Raw genomic sequence first — 12,412 nt, 5'->3', positions numbered from 1 at the left:
ATGACACTAGGATGTGAGCGTGGCGGCAAATATAAACCATCCACATCGGTGTTAAAGCGAAAGCGGACTGGAACTAAGAAGTGTAATTGTCCATTCAGGCTAAGGGCAAGGCGTAGTAATAAAGATAAAATGTGGACGGTGCTTGTGCATAGTGGGATCCATAATCATGACACTGCTGAGGTTTTGCAGGGTCACTCATATGTTGGCCGTCTAAATCCAGAGGAAAAGGCGATGGTGGGAGAAATGATTGAAGAAAGGGTCAAGGCCAGTGATATTTTGATTGCTATAAGGAAACACAACCCAACCAACTTGACTAGAATTAAACAGATTTACAATGAGAAGCAAGCATACAACAGGTTGAAGAGGGGATCGTTGACCGAGATGCAACACTTGATGAAGTTGTTGGAAGAACACAAATACGCACATTGGTCTAGGGTGCAGGATGGTACTGATGTGGTCAGATCTTTGTTTTGGGCACACCCTGATTCCATTCACTTGTTCAATGAGTTTCCTCATGTTGTGATTCTGGATAGTACATACAAGACCAATAGGTACAGGATCCCTTTACTTGAGATGGTGGGGGTTACGTTGACAAATTTGACATACTCAATTGCTTTTGCGTACATGGAGAATGAGCAAAAGGATGAGGTTGTTTGGGCTGTGAATAGATTAAAAGACTTGATCATTAATGAGGACAATCTGCCGAAGGTCTTTGTTACAGACAAAGACCAAGTTTTTATGCTTATACTCTTCTTTGCTTGTAGGTTACTCTTCTTTGCTTGTAGATTAACATGAATGTATCTCGCTATATTTCTAACCATAACATTTGGTTCATATAACATGAATGTATGATGCTAAACAAATTATCCAACAAAACATAACAAAAGATCTGAAATTATCCAACAAACACATAGTTGCATTATCCAACTAAACATAACAAAAGATCCGAAATTATCCAACAAACACACATAGTTGCATTATCCAACAAAACATAACAAAAGATCCGAAATTAAACAACATTATCCAACAAAATAAATATAAAAGTACAAAGGTCCCTAAATCTAGCGCCCAGAATTTGAAGGCCCAGCTCCCGAGTCCCGTCCCCTGATCTTTCTTCCCCTCCCGTGCACTGCTCCCTCGATGATGGTATGCATATTGTGCACCGCATCCCACATCGGTGAACCCGGCGGGGGCGATCCATCTGTCGTCGGATCAACCGCAATGCCAGAGTACAACGCAAGCTCCGCAAACTGGCTCTGAAATGACAATATATAAGGTCAATATACACATAGGCATACACATAATCGTAATGTAAGCCACATAGCGAAAACAAGTGTCAGTACCTCTAGAAATGAGAAGCGGTCGCCTTTGTACTCATCTGGGACCATGTAAGGGTGTGAGACCTTGATATACCAAGGAGTGTATTCGCCAGTGGTCTGAAAAGGGAAAGCAGCTTCTTCCGACAGATGACAAATGTGATCATTCCAGTGCGCAAATCGACGATCACACTCCCGGCACGTAACTGACGATGGTGGGGGATCTGGCACATACTGAATCCGGCCGAACTGCCTGATGACTCGATCTGGGAGGTATGGGAATATCATCCCGGCATGCTTGATAAATCCCCTATACAAGGCAACCTGAGGGAAGGGCCAGTGAGCATAATGCTCTACATAAGGTCTCCAAATCACAGAACTGGCCGGAAACGTATCCAGGTTCATCCTCTTCTGCGCAACCTCAGTAGTCCCTCGAAGCGCCTCCCAAGTTAGTGCAACGGGCCTGTCTGGCGTGTAGGCAGGGTTGTCCCTGCGCTCAAACAAGGATCCGGGGAAGTGGGCAAACACCCATGACTGCAAAAGAGAAAATGCCAAAGTATGATGCTAATTATTTAAAAACAATGACAACAAACGTTTTAACAATAATTACAAAGAAATAACAATACCTGCAGAAGAGATAAATAACCAGCAACAGACTTAGCACCGTTCCTGCTGGCCTCCCCGAGCTGACCATACAAGTAAGCCAAAGTGGCAGCTCCCCAGTTCCACCTTGATGCATTCTCAACATCTTCAAACAGAGACAAATACACAACACCAATATATGTGTTGCTCTTGTCACAGAAAAGGGTCATGCCAATCAACCGCAGCATGTAAGCTCGGCATGCAGGAACTTCATTGTTGGCCGCTACGTGTTTGTCCACAATAGCTTGGAGAAAGCTAAAGCGAAGAGATGGACCCCTACAAGCATCAAACTCCTCCATCACAAGCTCAATGTCCACATCAAGTAACTGAGCAACCGCAGGAGCCGCCTCTTCCCTAGTCGGGTTACCAAAGGAGAAGAACTCACCCTCTACAGGCAAGTGGAGTAATGCTGAGACATCTTCAAGTGTGATCGTCATTTCCCCCCAGGGTAAGTGGAAAGATGACGTCTCAGGATGCCATCGCTCAACAAAAGCAGAAATAATGCTCTGGTCAACACTCGGGCTTGTGCATTTCATCACCCACCGCAAACCTGCATCATGCACCACACCCCTTATGTACCGAGCATGATGAACTACAGGATGACACATCCTCCCATGATTATAGGTCTTGAGCACGCCTCTAGTCTCATAATTTGGCCGCTTGTATGACCTCCATATGTCACGAGCTATATGTTCGCCATACTTAGACAACAAGCAAAGGTCAAACGGACCTCCCTCATACCACAACCTGTTCTCATCGTCCTCATCACCAGACTCCTCCTCAAACTCCGCCTCAAGGTCAGCACCGACATCCTCCTCAACCTCCTCTTCACCACTAGTCTCCTCCTCACCACTAGTCTCCTCCGCCTCAGTGTCATCATCCTGCTGATCAGCCATAATCTCATCATCCTGCTGATCCTGTACAACAGGCTCTTGTTCAGCATTCCTACCCCTTCCTCTACCCCTTCCTCTACCCTTTCCTCTATTAGCCTCTTCTGACCGTTTGCGGTTAGAAGCATGAGTGGAGCTACGATCCCGTGGAGCAGTAGGTTCAGTAGAAGGACCAACAACACGGGCAGTTTTCCTAGGAGGCTTGAAAATATAAACATTCAGAACATTCAGAGAAAATTCAGAGAGAATTAAAAAAAAAATTGACAGGCTAACCGCACTTAAACATGCGGCAGGCATAAAAAATTTGACAGGCGAACCGCACTTAAACATGCGGTAGGCATAAAACCTGTCCGCGGTTTAGAGTGCGGGAAAGTCTCGAAACATCCTCCCATGGCAGAATCAAATCGAGGGACTGAATTTTGACACAAAATACAACCTAAGCCTCGAAAACTTGTAAGAAATAACTTACATTGTTGTTCTTCTTGTGGGTTATGGGTTGTTGTTGTATTTTGTGGGTTTCTCCTTCTTGACTTGGTCTCCTTCTTCCTCTTCTACTTCAACTTCTTCTTCTTACCGGTTGTCCTCCTTTCTCTTCCTCTTCTTGACTTGGTTGTGGGTTAATGTGGGTTTGAGAGACTTGATTTTGTGAGGGTTGAAAATTTTGAAATTGGGTGGGAGAGGAAGAGGGTATACGGTTGAAAGAGGGGGGAGGGTTTGTAGAGATAAGGTAGTTTTTTTTTAAATTTAAATTACTGAAGGGTATTTTAGTCTTTTTGCAGATTTAGAGATGGCTCACTTAGCAAAAAAAAAAAAAGGGGGCGCGAATAGTCTCTGCCTAAAAAAAAGGGTGTAACCATGAAATTGAGAAAGGTCTACGCGACTTCTTAAACTGTAAAACGCTGTCGTCTTGACTGCCCTGCGCCATGGCGGGCAACCACAACCACCACGTACTCCAGCTAGTGCTATCGTGCCGGCGAATCACCGCCCAGGTGACGAACACCACCACCTCATCCATCATAGCCATGGCCTCCTCTTCCGAGCACGAGTTCCTCGCCCACTACCGCGCCCACCTCAACCGCGTCCCAAGATCCCACCGCTTCTGGGACGCCAAAGTCGCCTCTCGCGTCGGCGAAAAGCTAGGGTTCCGCCTCAGGGAAATCGGCGTCACCGGTGTTCACATTGACCCTCGCGATGAGCTTTCGCGCCCCGTCCACTACCGCCTGATGGTTTCCCCCCTGTTCGATTCCATCAAACGCGCCGGCGTCGAGGTCTCCGGCGTTGACGGTTTCCCTTTGTGCGTCACACCTTCCAATTGAATAGTAAGTTTTGACGATTCAAGAATTTTTCAATTTTTTTTGTGGCAATTCTTCATGCTGAATAAAATTTTGACTGAGCTTAGCTAGCTACTATAATTTTGATGTTCAATTTTGTTGTTCTGCTGCATTACAGAAATTGGTGATTGCTGTTGTTGTTATTTGTTTTTGTATCTATGATGTTCTTGCTTAAATTACAGAAATTACTGATGGTTGTTGTTATTATTAGTTTTTGTATCTAAGAATATGATGTTCCTGCTCAAATTAGTACCCGGAATAGTGTGAATTTCCATGAATTGATGCCTGTTAAAGTGGAATCTCTGAATTGTGACTAGCAGAAGTGTTCAGTGTCAAAAGGTTTGGTAGTATAGTAATGCCTAACCATAACACTGAGGCTACTGAATCATCATGCACAATGTGTAAGAAAAAAAGTTAGGGAAAGGGTATGTTTTTAAGCAATAGTTCAAACTGTAAAATATATAGTGGCCAAATTACTTAAAGTGTGAAATCATGAAAGATAGTCAAAGAGGTGAAATAGCAATGTTAATGAAACGGATTTCATGATTTTATTAATATCCTTTCTAGTTCATCTCCTGGATGCACCAACCATAAAACTATTTTCTTCAATCTTCTTGGTTGTCTTTCTCTCAACCAGTGAGTTCAAAGTTGTCAAAAGACCTGTTAAAATAGAGTCTTCAATTTACCACCAATTTAGAGTGGCCAAACTGACCCAAACATCTATCAGGCATTGACAAGTGGCAATGGCTACTTGCATATTTGTAAATCCTGATTCTAAAGTCAAAATCTATTATGAGGGAAAATAAGCTAATCCAAACATGCTATATTTATGTGTTTGGTTCCGTGCTGGTACACATGTCTAAGGTATAAGCTACAAAGGAAAGCTTGTTACGGGATGTGATTTCGCAGCTAAAAATAAACGACTTTCCAAACACACTATACACAATCATATTTGCCTCCCGTATTCTCAAATTACCAAGAACTTCTTCCTCAATAATCACCAAGCAAACCTTTTGTATCATCAATTGTAGCAACCAAGCAAACCTTCTTTCCTCTAAACCTATGTCCTTCCCATTCATGCCCATCCTTATTGAATAGACATTGCTTCTTCATTGTTAATTCCTTAATTTGTCTTTTGTATTCCCTCCATCCAAAGTATCGAATCCTTAGATAGCACTGTCAGATAAAAGTAGCATAAAATTTTGTAACATCCAATCAAAATTATTATCCTTTTGGATAAAGCGTGTTACATTTATTGCCATGATAAGTTTGGCTAATTGATCAGGTAGGGGGTTGCCGTCAGTACTTAGATGATTAATTAAATTCCTACTAGTATTATATGATAGTGGTTTTGTCAAAACTATGGGAACCAAACATGCATTAAGTCACCTATGACCTCCATTGTGATCACATTTTCACATTATATCAATTTCAAGTTTCTTAACTTAAAATTTAAGTTCTCACGAGTTACATATATGCCTCCTTTTTGCTTCATTGTACCTTCACTCTTTCTATCAATTTCAAATTTCTTTTTTCAACTCTTTTTAATGTTCTTATTTTAATTCCTACTAACACCTATAGAAAACTAAAATTTACCATCGGTTTAGTAGTTAAATATTCAATGGTTCTGATTTTAGATGTCTTACTGGTAGTAGGCATGCACAAAGAGACACAGATCCAAGATATGGCAAATAAGGCATAAACTAAAGAAATACTATTGAATGAAAGATCATATAATTATTTAAAGTTTAACTTGATTGATCTGTTTCATTACATCATTTATAGAACCACTAGGTACATACACTTTAATATCTTTTGAGAAAATTCCTGAACCATTTTGCTGATAGCTTTTGGTACCTCTTCATACCATTTTTGTAATCCACGAAATTTATTCCAAACCGCACTGTGTAACCTGAAAACCATTCAAAATTGTCCAGCAATGACCATGCGAAATATCCTTTGACGTTTGCGCCATCCCTTTTATGTCAAAAACATGTGAAAGTATTAAGTTAAGTATTCAAAGTCTTATTTTTTAAATATATATTAAACAAGTACTCACCTTATTGCTGATTGGAGATAAAAGAGATGGCGATAATAATAGTCAATTCTGAAAGTGTCCAAAAGAGCTTCCTCTAGTGATAGTGTTGGATCATTGAACTCATCAATACCTACAAATTAAGTGCAATATGCAAAATCTAAATTCTTTGGTACATGATAATTAATATGTTAAAAAATCATAGGTAAACATGCAAATTTATAATTATTGTATATTCTCTCTAATTATTCTATTCATTTGTGGGATTACAAATGTGAATTGTTTGGTGTATTTACCATTTTCAGTTATGTAAATTTGTGGGTTGTTGTACTTTTTCTTGACATAGAGCAACAGTTCTCGAATTCCTTTTGGATAAACATATAACCAACTTGAAGCAGCCTGCAAATATGATTACAAACATAAGTTATATATACACTCAAACAAATTAACATGGACATATAGCTACACTTTGTAATGGCCACATACATACCCTTGGGCCTATGGGAATCCCATTACGCTCAGCTGCCATCACAAAAACAAAAGGCATTTAATCTTTCAATTCAACTTATATAATAATTTAGAGAATTGATATACAAAAATGTTCTTACTTGTAAGATTGGTAAGAGCGTCTGTGACGTAATTGGGTCTAGCATTGCTTAGATGAGGTGCGTTGGCAGCATAATTAGTGGTGTAATAATTCAGTCCAAGAAAATCAAATGAACCATTAACCAGCCTAGCTTGCTTCTTAGATAACTTTGGCATTCTGCTTCCAACTAGGTAGCGCATACTTTGTGGATAGTTTCCTGTTGTCAATGGTTCCATGAACCTGCAATCATTGTTACAGATGAAAATTACTTGACTTTAGAATCTCAATATTGTTCTCTTCTCCCTTTTGTGTGTGCATTTCTTTTTACCACTTATGGTCATCATTCTAGCTATCACAAGCATACAACAAAGCATATATAGATGGCAGTAGACCCCTAGTGATTTTAAATTAGTCATAGTCTACCACAATATATATTGATGCTAGTGGAAAATAAACACAATTTAAGATGGACTCTTATTTTAATACGTGAAAAAAGTTTATGTTTTTGTTAAGGAAGAAGAGATGGAGAAAGATGGGTTTGATGTACTCACAACCCACTCTCTTGATATAGTCTGCATACAACAAAGCATATATAGATGGCAGTAGACCCCTAGTGATTTTAAATTAGTCATAGTCTACCACAATATATATTGATGCTAGTGGAAAATAAACACAATTTAAGTTGGACTCTTATTTTAATACGTGAAAAAAGTTTGTTTTTGTTAAGGAAGAAGAGATGGAGAAAGATGGGTTTGATGTACTCACAACCCACTGTCTTGATATAGTCTGCACATGCTTGCTTCTCTTCTCTTTGTTGTTGGTGGGGTGGTTGTGGTGATTTAGGCTATGGTGTGGGCCAAGATGGGAACATTGGAGGCTCAGGGGTTTGCGTTAAGTTTGCTAGACGTGGGGCTTACTATCCCACCGCAGGTGACGCGATGGGCTTCGATGGCAGTTGAAATGACGACGGGGGACAAATCTGGTGGTGGTGGTGGTGGGTTTCTTGTGATGTGAGCGTTGATTGTGTCGGAACGATTGGGGTCAATGGTGTAGGTGGGGGGAAAGTGAACGTCGTGATGACTGGGTATGAGGGTGCGATTATCCTTGGAGGCGGTGCAGGCGAGGAGGCTGAGAGCGTTGGTGTCGAGGTGGTGATGGTGGTGGCAGCGACGGTGGTGGCGAGGATGCGGTGACTGGATATGATTCCGGTGAGAACAAAGTGCGGAAATACTTCACAAGCGAGGTATTCTATTGAAATTTCGAAAACCCTTAAATGTTGGGGAAATATGTCTATTACTCTTAATTGTTTGGGAGCATATGGTGCAATACATTTCTTGCTGACACACATTAGATTGCACCCAGACTGGAGAAAGATAGAGATAAAAGAGAGAGAAATGAGAGGTATGGTAGATGATGTGACAGGAAATTAAGAGAAATGTAAGGAGAGAAAATGAGTGGTGTTGAGATGGAAGAGAATGTGAGGTGTCAATAAATCAAAACCCATACATGAAAAGAGTAAATGTACGAAAAGAGTAAATATATGGATCTGACCTAAGGTTTAACACCTAAAGAAAGATACTGAGGTCTATGTTAGACCTATGATTTTGAATAGGAATGACAAACTCCATTCTGACATATATTATTTGAATGGAGCTATTAATAAAGAACAATGGCATGTGGTGTTCAAGTTAATTAACTTGTATAATTAGATGAAATTGCTCAAAGTTAATAATCTCATTCTTTCCTTTATTACCGAAAATAAGAAGGAAAATATAAACATAATACTAACTCTAACTAGCCTTACTGCCTTACCACATACCATCATAATACTGACAAATAGAGTTTCTAATGTAAAGCTAAGCACTTACCATCCAAACATGAAGTCAATTGCTCTTCCAGCAGCGTCTTGATCAAATTTGTTATCTGAAAATGGCACGAACCAATGAGACACCAATGTTATTCCTATGATACCTTTCTGAGATGCCTGTGTAGAGAGTTTGGGTAGTTGGATAAAGTTAGAACATGATTCATAACAGTATAGAAGCCTAAACTTAAGCTATAAAGTTGTCAAAGTTATAATGAACCTGATACTTTTTCTTGTACACTTGAACAGCTTCTGCATGAGCAAGAAGTTGGTGATGTGAAACCAAATAGGGCTCTTTACCTGAATCATCACCACCAGTACAATTTGGATTCAGCCATATAGAACATCGACCTGGTGCTAGAATCCCAACTGCATAGCCACCCATGCTATAAGACAATGGTTCATTCAAAGTAATCCAATGCTTCACCCTATCTCCAAATTTCTTGAAACAAAGCTCCGCGTAGTCTCGAAAATCATGCCTGAAAATCAATCATGAATTATGACATGTTAAATTTGAAAATCAATCATGCAGAGGCATGGGTGATGCATAACATTTTTGTATGTTTACTTTTATAATAGCTTAATTTGGGTGGAAATTGAATTTTGGATCACTCACATAACGTGATGACTTAAGAAGCCACCATACTCATCTTCCAAAGCTTGGGGCAGGTCCCAATGAAAAAGTGTTACGAATGGTTGTAGACCTGTAGTGATAACAATCAATTAATCATGTTAATTTGTTATCTATTCTTTATAGGAATATTTTAAAATGCCAATTTTGAAGTTCAATTTTAACCATTAGCTAGCAGCTCGTTGATGAGATTGTTGTAATATTTGATTCCTTCTTGGTTGACACCTCCACTGAGCTTTCCTTCTATGGGTAGATTCATTGTGAGAAAATATAAAATTGTTAATGTGAAATATCCATCTAAGCAAAATTAATAAATAGGAACTGAGAGTTGTTTCAAAAAAAGAGTTAATAATTAAATATTATACTCACTTGGGAGGATTCTTGACCAGGAGATTGAAAATCTGTAAGCATCCAAATTCATATACTTCATGATCCCAACATCTTCCTGTGATATTCAAGTGCACTAATTAAGTTATCATTTTATATTAAACAAAAGCATCATTTCTAGGGATATGTTGAAGATTGCTTTTATTTACTTATTGTATTTCCTTTATTATAGTTTATTGGATGTATATGCCACTTACTAATGAAAGACTCTGTTACTTATATAATTAATTATTGTTTTGAGGAGGAAACTTTCGTTGATTATTTCTTGTCGTCATTTGAAAATTTCAACCATACCCTGTAGTGGTGATATTCATCAACTGCGACATCTCCACTGCTTCTATCTAGTATGTGATCTGCATGAAAAGAAAATGATTGATTCATACCCAAATTTTGAAAACTACCTTTATGCCTTATCTTTTGAAGTAGAAAGGAAGAAACTTAAACTAAGTTATATATGTGAAAATAACCAATCATAGTCTGAGTTCAAGAAGAAAAAAATGAATGATACTCCCTCTAATTGTTTTAAGTGTCATTTTAGAAGAAAATCTTACTTCTATTATGTGAAGTTAAAGATAGAATAATTTTTTTCAATTATATCATTATCTTTCCAAATTAATTAATTACTAAAAAAGTATTAAAAATAAATAAAAAATTAAATGAAGATTTTGATATACACATAATCTTAAAGATAAAACTTAGACAAGGATGGATGAATTAATTATCAGGGTCTGTGCAAATTTATATTCCCTCCTTTGTTACTAAATATAATTGCATTAAAACCGTTCTTAAGGAACGGAGAGAGTAATTTAGTGTGTGCCTGTTTTATCATTTCCCATTTTGATGTCACATTTAGTGCATGTTTGGATTGATATTCTGGGCCTTGAAAACAGCAAAACAAACACACTAGCCTTATTTACGGATGAACTCTCATCAATGGTTAAATTATAATGTCCCCGAAGGATAGCTCAAGTGGTAAGAGCTAGGACATAAGGGTTGGGTGGGGTGATGGTGAAGGGTCCCGGGTTCGAACCCGGAGGAGGGATTCATTTACTAACATTTCTAACAACTAACATTTGCCTATCAGAAAAAAAAAAAAAAAAAAAACCACAAAACATGATCGACAACTTTCAGTCCAGGATCTTTAAATGAAATTGTTCTCTCAGATGGAGACAAATACACAGCTAAAATCACTGTGCTGATAAATTAATTGGTGCAATTCTTTATTGCGATAAAGTTCATGATAAGATTCCCTGAGAAACATTTTATTTGACGTTAGATATGTCATGCTTTTTTTTGGGTAGAGAAATGCAATAGCCATGCTTAGTATTAGCTGTTAAATTATTTGTTTGAATAATCATGCAATAATAATGATTTTTGTATACATTATTTTGAATACATTTAAATACCATTCTCAAATATAATTGTTAATATAAATAACAATACCTTCAAAGTATAAATTCAGTAATTAAAACAAATACAGAAGATTTTTCTCTTTTTTTAATTTTTTTTATTAATAAATAAGAGATGAGGAAGAAAAAATAAAACAGGGATCATGTTTTGCTTCTTGTTGGTTGCATGTTGGAGAGAGAATCGGAGACAGATAGATTACCTGGATGTTTGTGGGTGTAGGTGTCCCATATACTTGCTCCTCTACCACCTTCTTTTGCCGCACCTTCATGCTGCATATACATAACATAAGCACACAAAATTAATTATTAAACGAATGTGATTTTTACTGCAGAATCTTAATTTAAGGGTAGTCACAACCAAGGGGTTAAAGTAAACAAAAGAAGAAAGATTACCTCCATAATGCGTGTTTGCATAAACGGTAAAAAATTAGAGTAAGACAAAAATACAGTGGATATAAGCAATTTTCTTTAGTTTATGTGTTGTATTTTGTATCCAAACATATGGATAGCTAATTCAAACATTATACTTGTTATGAACACAAAAAAAAGATATTTGCTTATTCATTATTTATATTAAATCAATTTTCATTAGGACTGATTTTTAGATTCAAATAGTGTACTCAAAGATGAAGACCTTCTCATGTGAAAATTTTCAAATGTTCTTGTATATTGAAATTTTGCATATATATGATATGAGGATCCTAATCCGTTTACAAAGTACCTGGTATGATGAGGATGCTGTCCCAAAAGTGAAGCCTGACGGAAAACTGCTTCGATTGAGTGAAGCAACATCAAGAATGGGAGGAACAACTTCTGCAAAAGTAACCGATGGTAATGTGCAGAGAAGAAGATTGAAGAGGGGAAGAAGGAAAACTAATAAGGTGTTGAGTGTCATATCATATGAATGTGATGAACAATGAGTATTTCAGCTAGATATGCAGAGCATTTATATGAAGATGTGGCCCTTAATAAAACAAAAACTTGCTAACTAAAGTCTGAGTCCAGATCAGCTTGAACGTTACTAGTGAAGACATAGACAAACATGAATGTGCATGCCGTGGAAAAGGGCAGAGTTTTGTTTTGTTTTTTTTATCTTTTTTTAGGTCCTTAAATTTCTATGAAGAATTAATTTTTTTTTATGAAACTTATGAAGAATTAAATTTAGTTCCAAAAAAATTTCTTTAAATGTTAACTCTTCTCTTTGAGAAATTTTGAAATCCAATTAAGTTATTGTGCCTGCGTTTCATCATTTTTGACCAGTCAACCGAACCGTCCACACGATGAGCTTAGTCAGCTGAAGGTGACCACACTGACTTTTTAA

General features: G+C 37.8%; 4 protein-coding genes across 7 annotated transcripts; 2 read left to right on the top strand and 2 right to left on the bottom strand.

Annotated features, from left to right (window-relative positions):
• On the top strand, nt 1–795 carry LOC130744450 (protein FAR1-RELATED SEQUENCE 5-like). Its single transcript, XM_057596634.1, has one exon. It carries the CDS (start codon nt 1–3, stop codon nt 793–795), a length of 795 nt encoding a protein of 264 aa, XP_057452617.1.
• Nucleotides 796–1,061: 266 nt separating this feature from the next.
• Nucleotides 1,062–3,773, bottom strand: LOC130744449 (protein MAIN-LIKE 1-like). The gene is made up of 4 exons (XM_057596633.1): nt 3,747–3,773; nt 1,943–3,049; nt 1,344–1,850; nt 1,062–1,256 (listed from the first exon to the last, which is right to left on the bottom strand). Exons 1-4 carry the CDS (start codon nt 3,771–3,773, stop codon nt 1,062–1,064), a joined length of 1,836 nt encoding a protein of 611 aa, XP_057452616.1.
• On the top strand, nt 3,709–11,923 carry LOC130745131 (uncharacterized). Of its 4 annotated transcripts, XR_009021531.1 has the most exons (3): nt 3,709–4,167; nt 7,528–8,043; nt 8,914–9,260. XR_009021531.1 is itself a non-coding variant. In XM_057597271.1 (2 exons), the coding sequence occupies exon 1, from the start codon at nt 3,772–3,774 to the stop codon at nt 4,162–4,164; it is 393 nt and encodes a 130-aa protein (XP_057453254.1). In that variant the 5' UTR covers nt 3,709–3,771; the 3' UTR covers nt 4,165–4,167; nt 11,789–11,923. The 4 variants fall into 4 exon arrangements, 3 of the variants coding, with proteins under 3 accessions (XP_057453254.1, XP_057453253.1, XP_057453255.1); XM_057597271.1 differs by lacking the exons at nt 7,528–8,043; nt 8,914–9,260 and adding an exon at nt 11,789–11,923; XM_057597270.1 differs by lacking the exon at nt 7,528–8,043.
• LOC130745130 (beta-glucosidase 13-like) lies at nt 5,897–11,986 on the bottom strand. Its single transcript, XM_057597269.1, has 13 exons — nt 11,813–11,986; nt 11,292–11,361; nt 9,977–10,035; nt 9,665–9,740; nt 9,461–9,538; nt 9,281–9,368; nt 8,885–9,143; nt 8,669–8,784; nt 6,823–7,040; nt 6,705–6,736; nt 6,511–6,613; nt 6,239–6,347; nt 5,897–6,156 (listed from the first exon to the last, which is right to left on the bottom strand). The coding sequence occupies exons 1-13, from the start codon at nt 11,984–11,986 to the stop codon at nt 5,985–5,987; spliced, it is 1,554 nt and encodes a 517-aa protein (XP_057453252.1). The 3' UTR covers nt 5,897–5,984.
• Nucleotides 11,987–12,412: the final 426 nt, after the last annotated feature.

Source organism: Lotus japonicus, chromosome 3 (assembly GCF_012489685.1).
Source record: "Lotus japonicus ecotype B-129 chromosome 3, LjGifu_v1.2".
Classification (NCBI taxonomy): domain Eukaryota; kingdom Viridiplantae; phylum Streptophyta; class Magnoliopsida; order Fabales; family Fabaceae; genus Lotus; species Lotus japonicus.
Note: the sequence above shows the minus strand (reverse complement) of the source record. Positions and strands in the feature narration are given on the sequence as shown.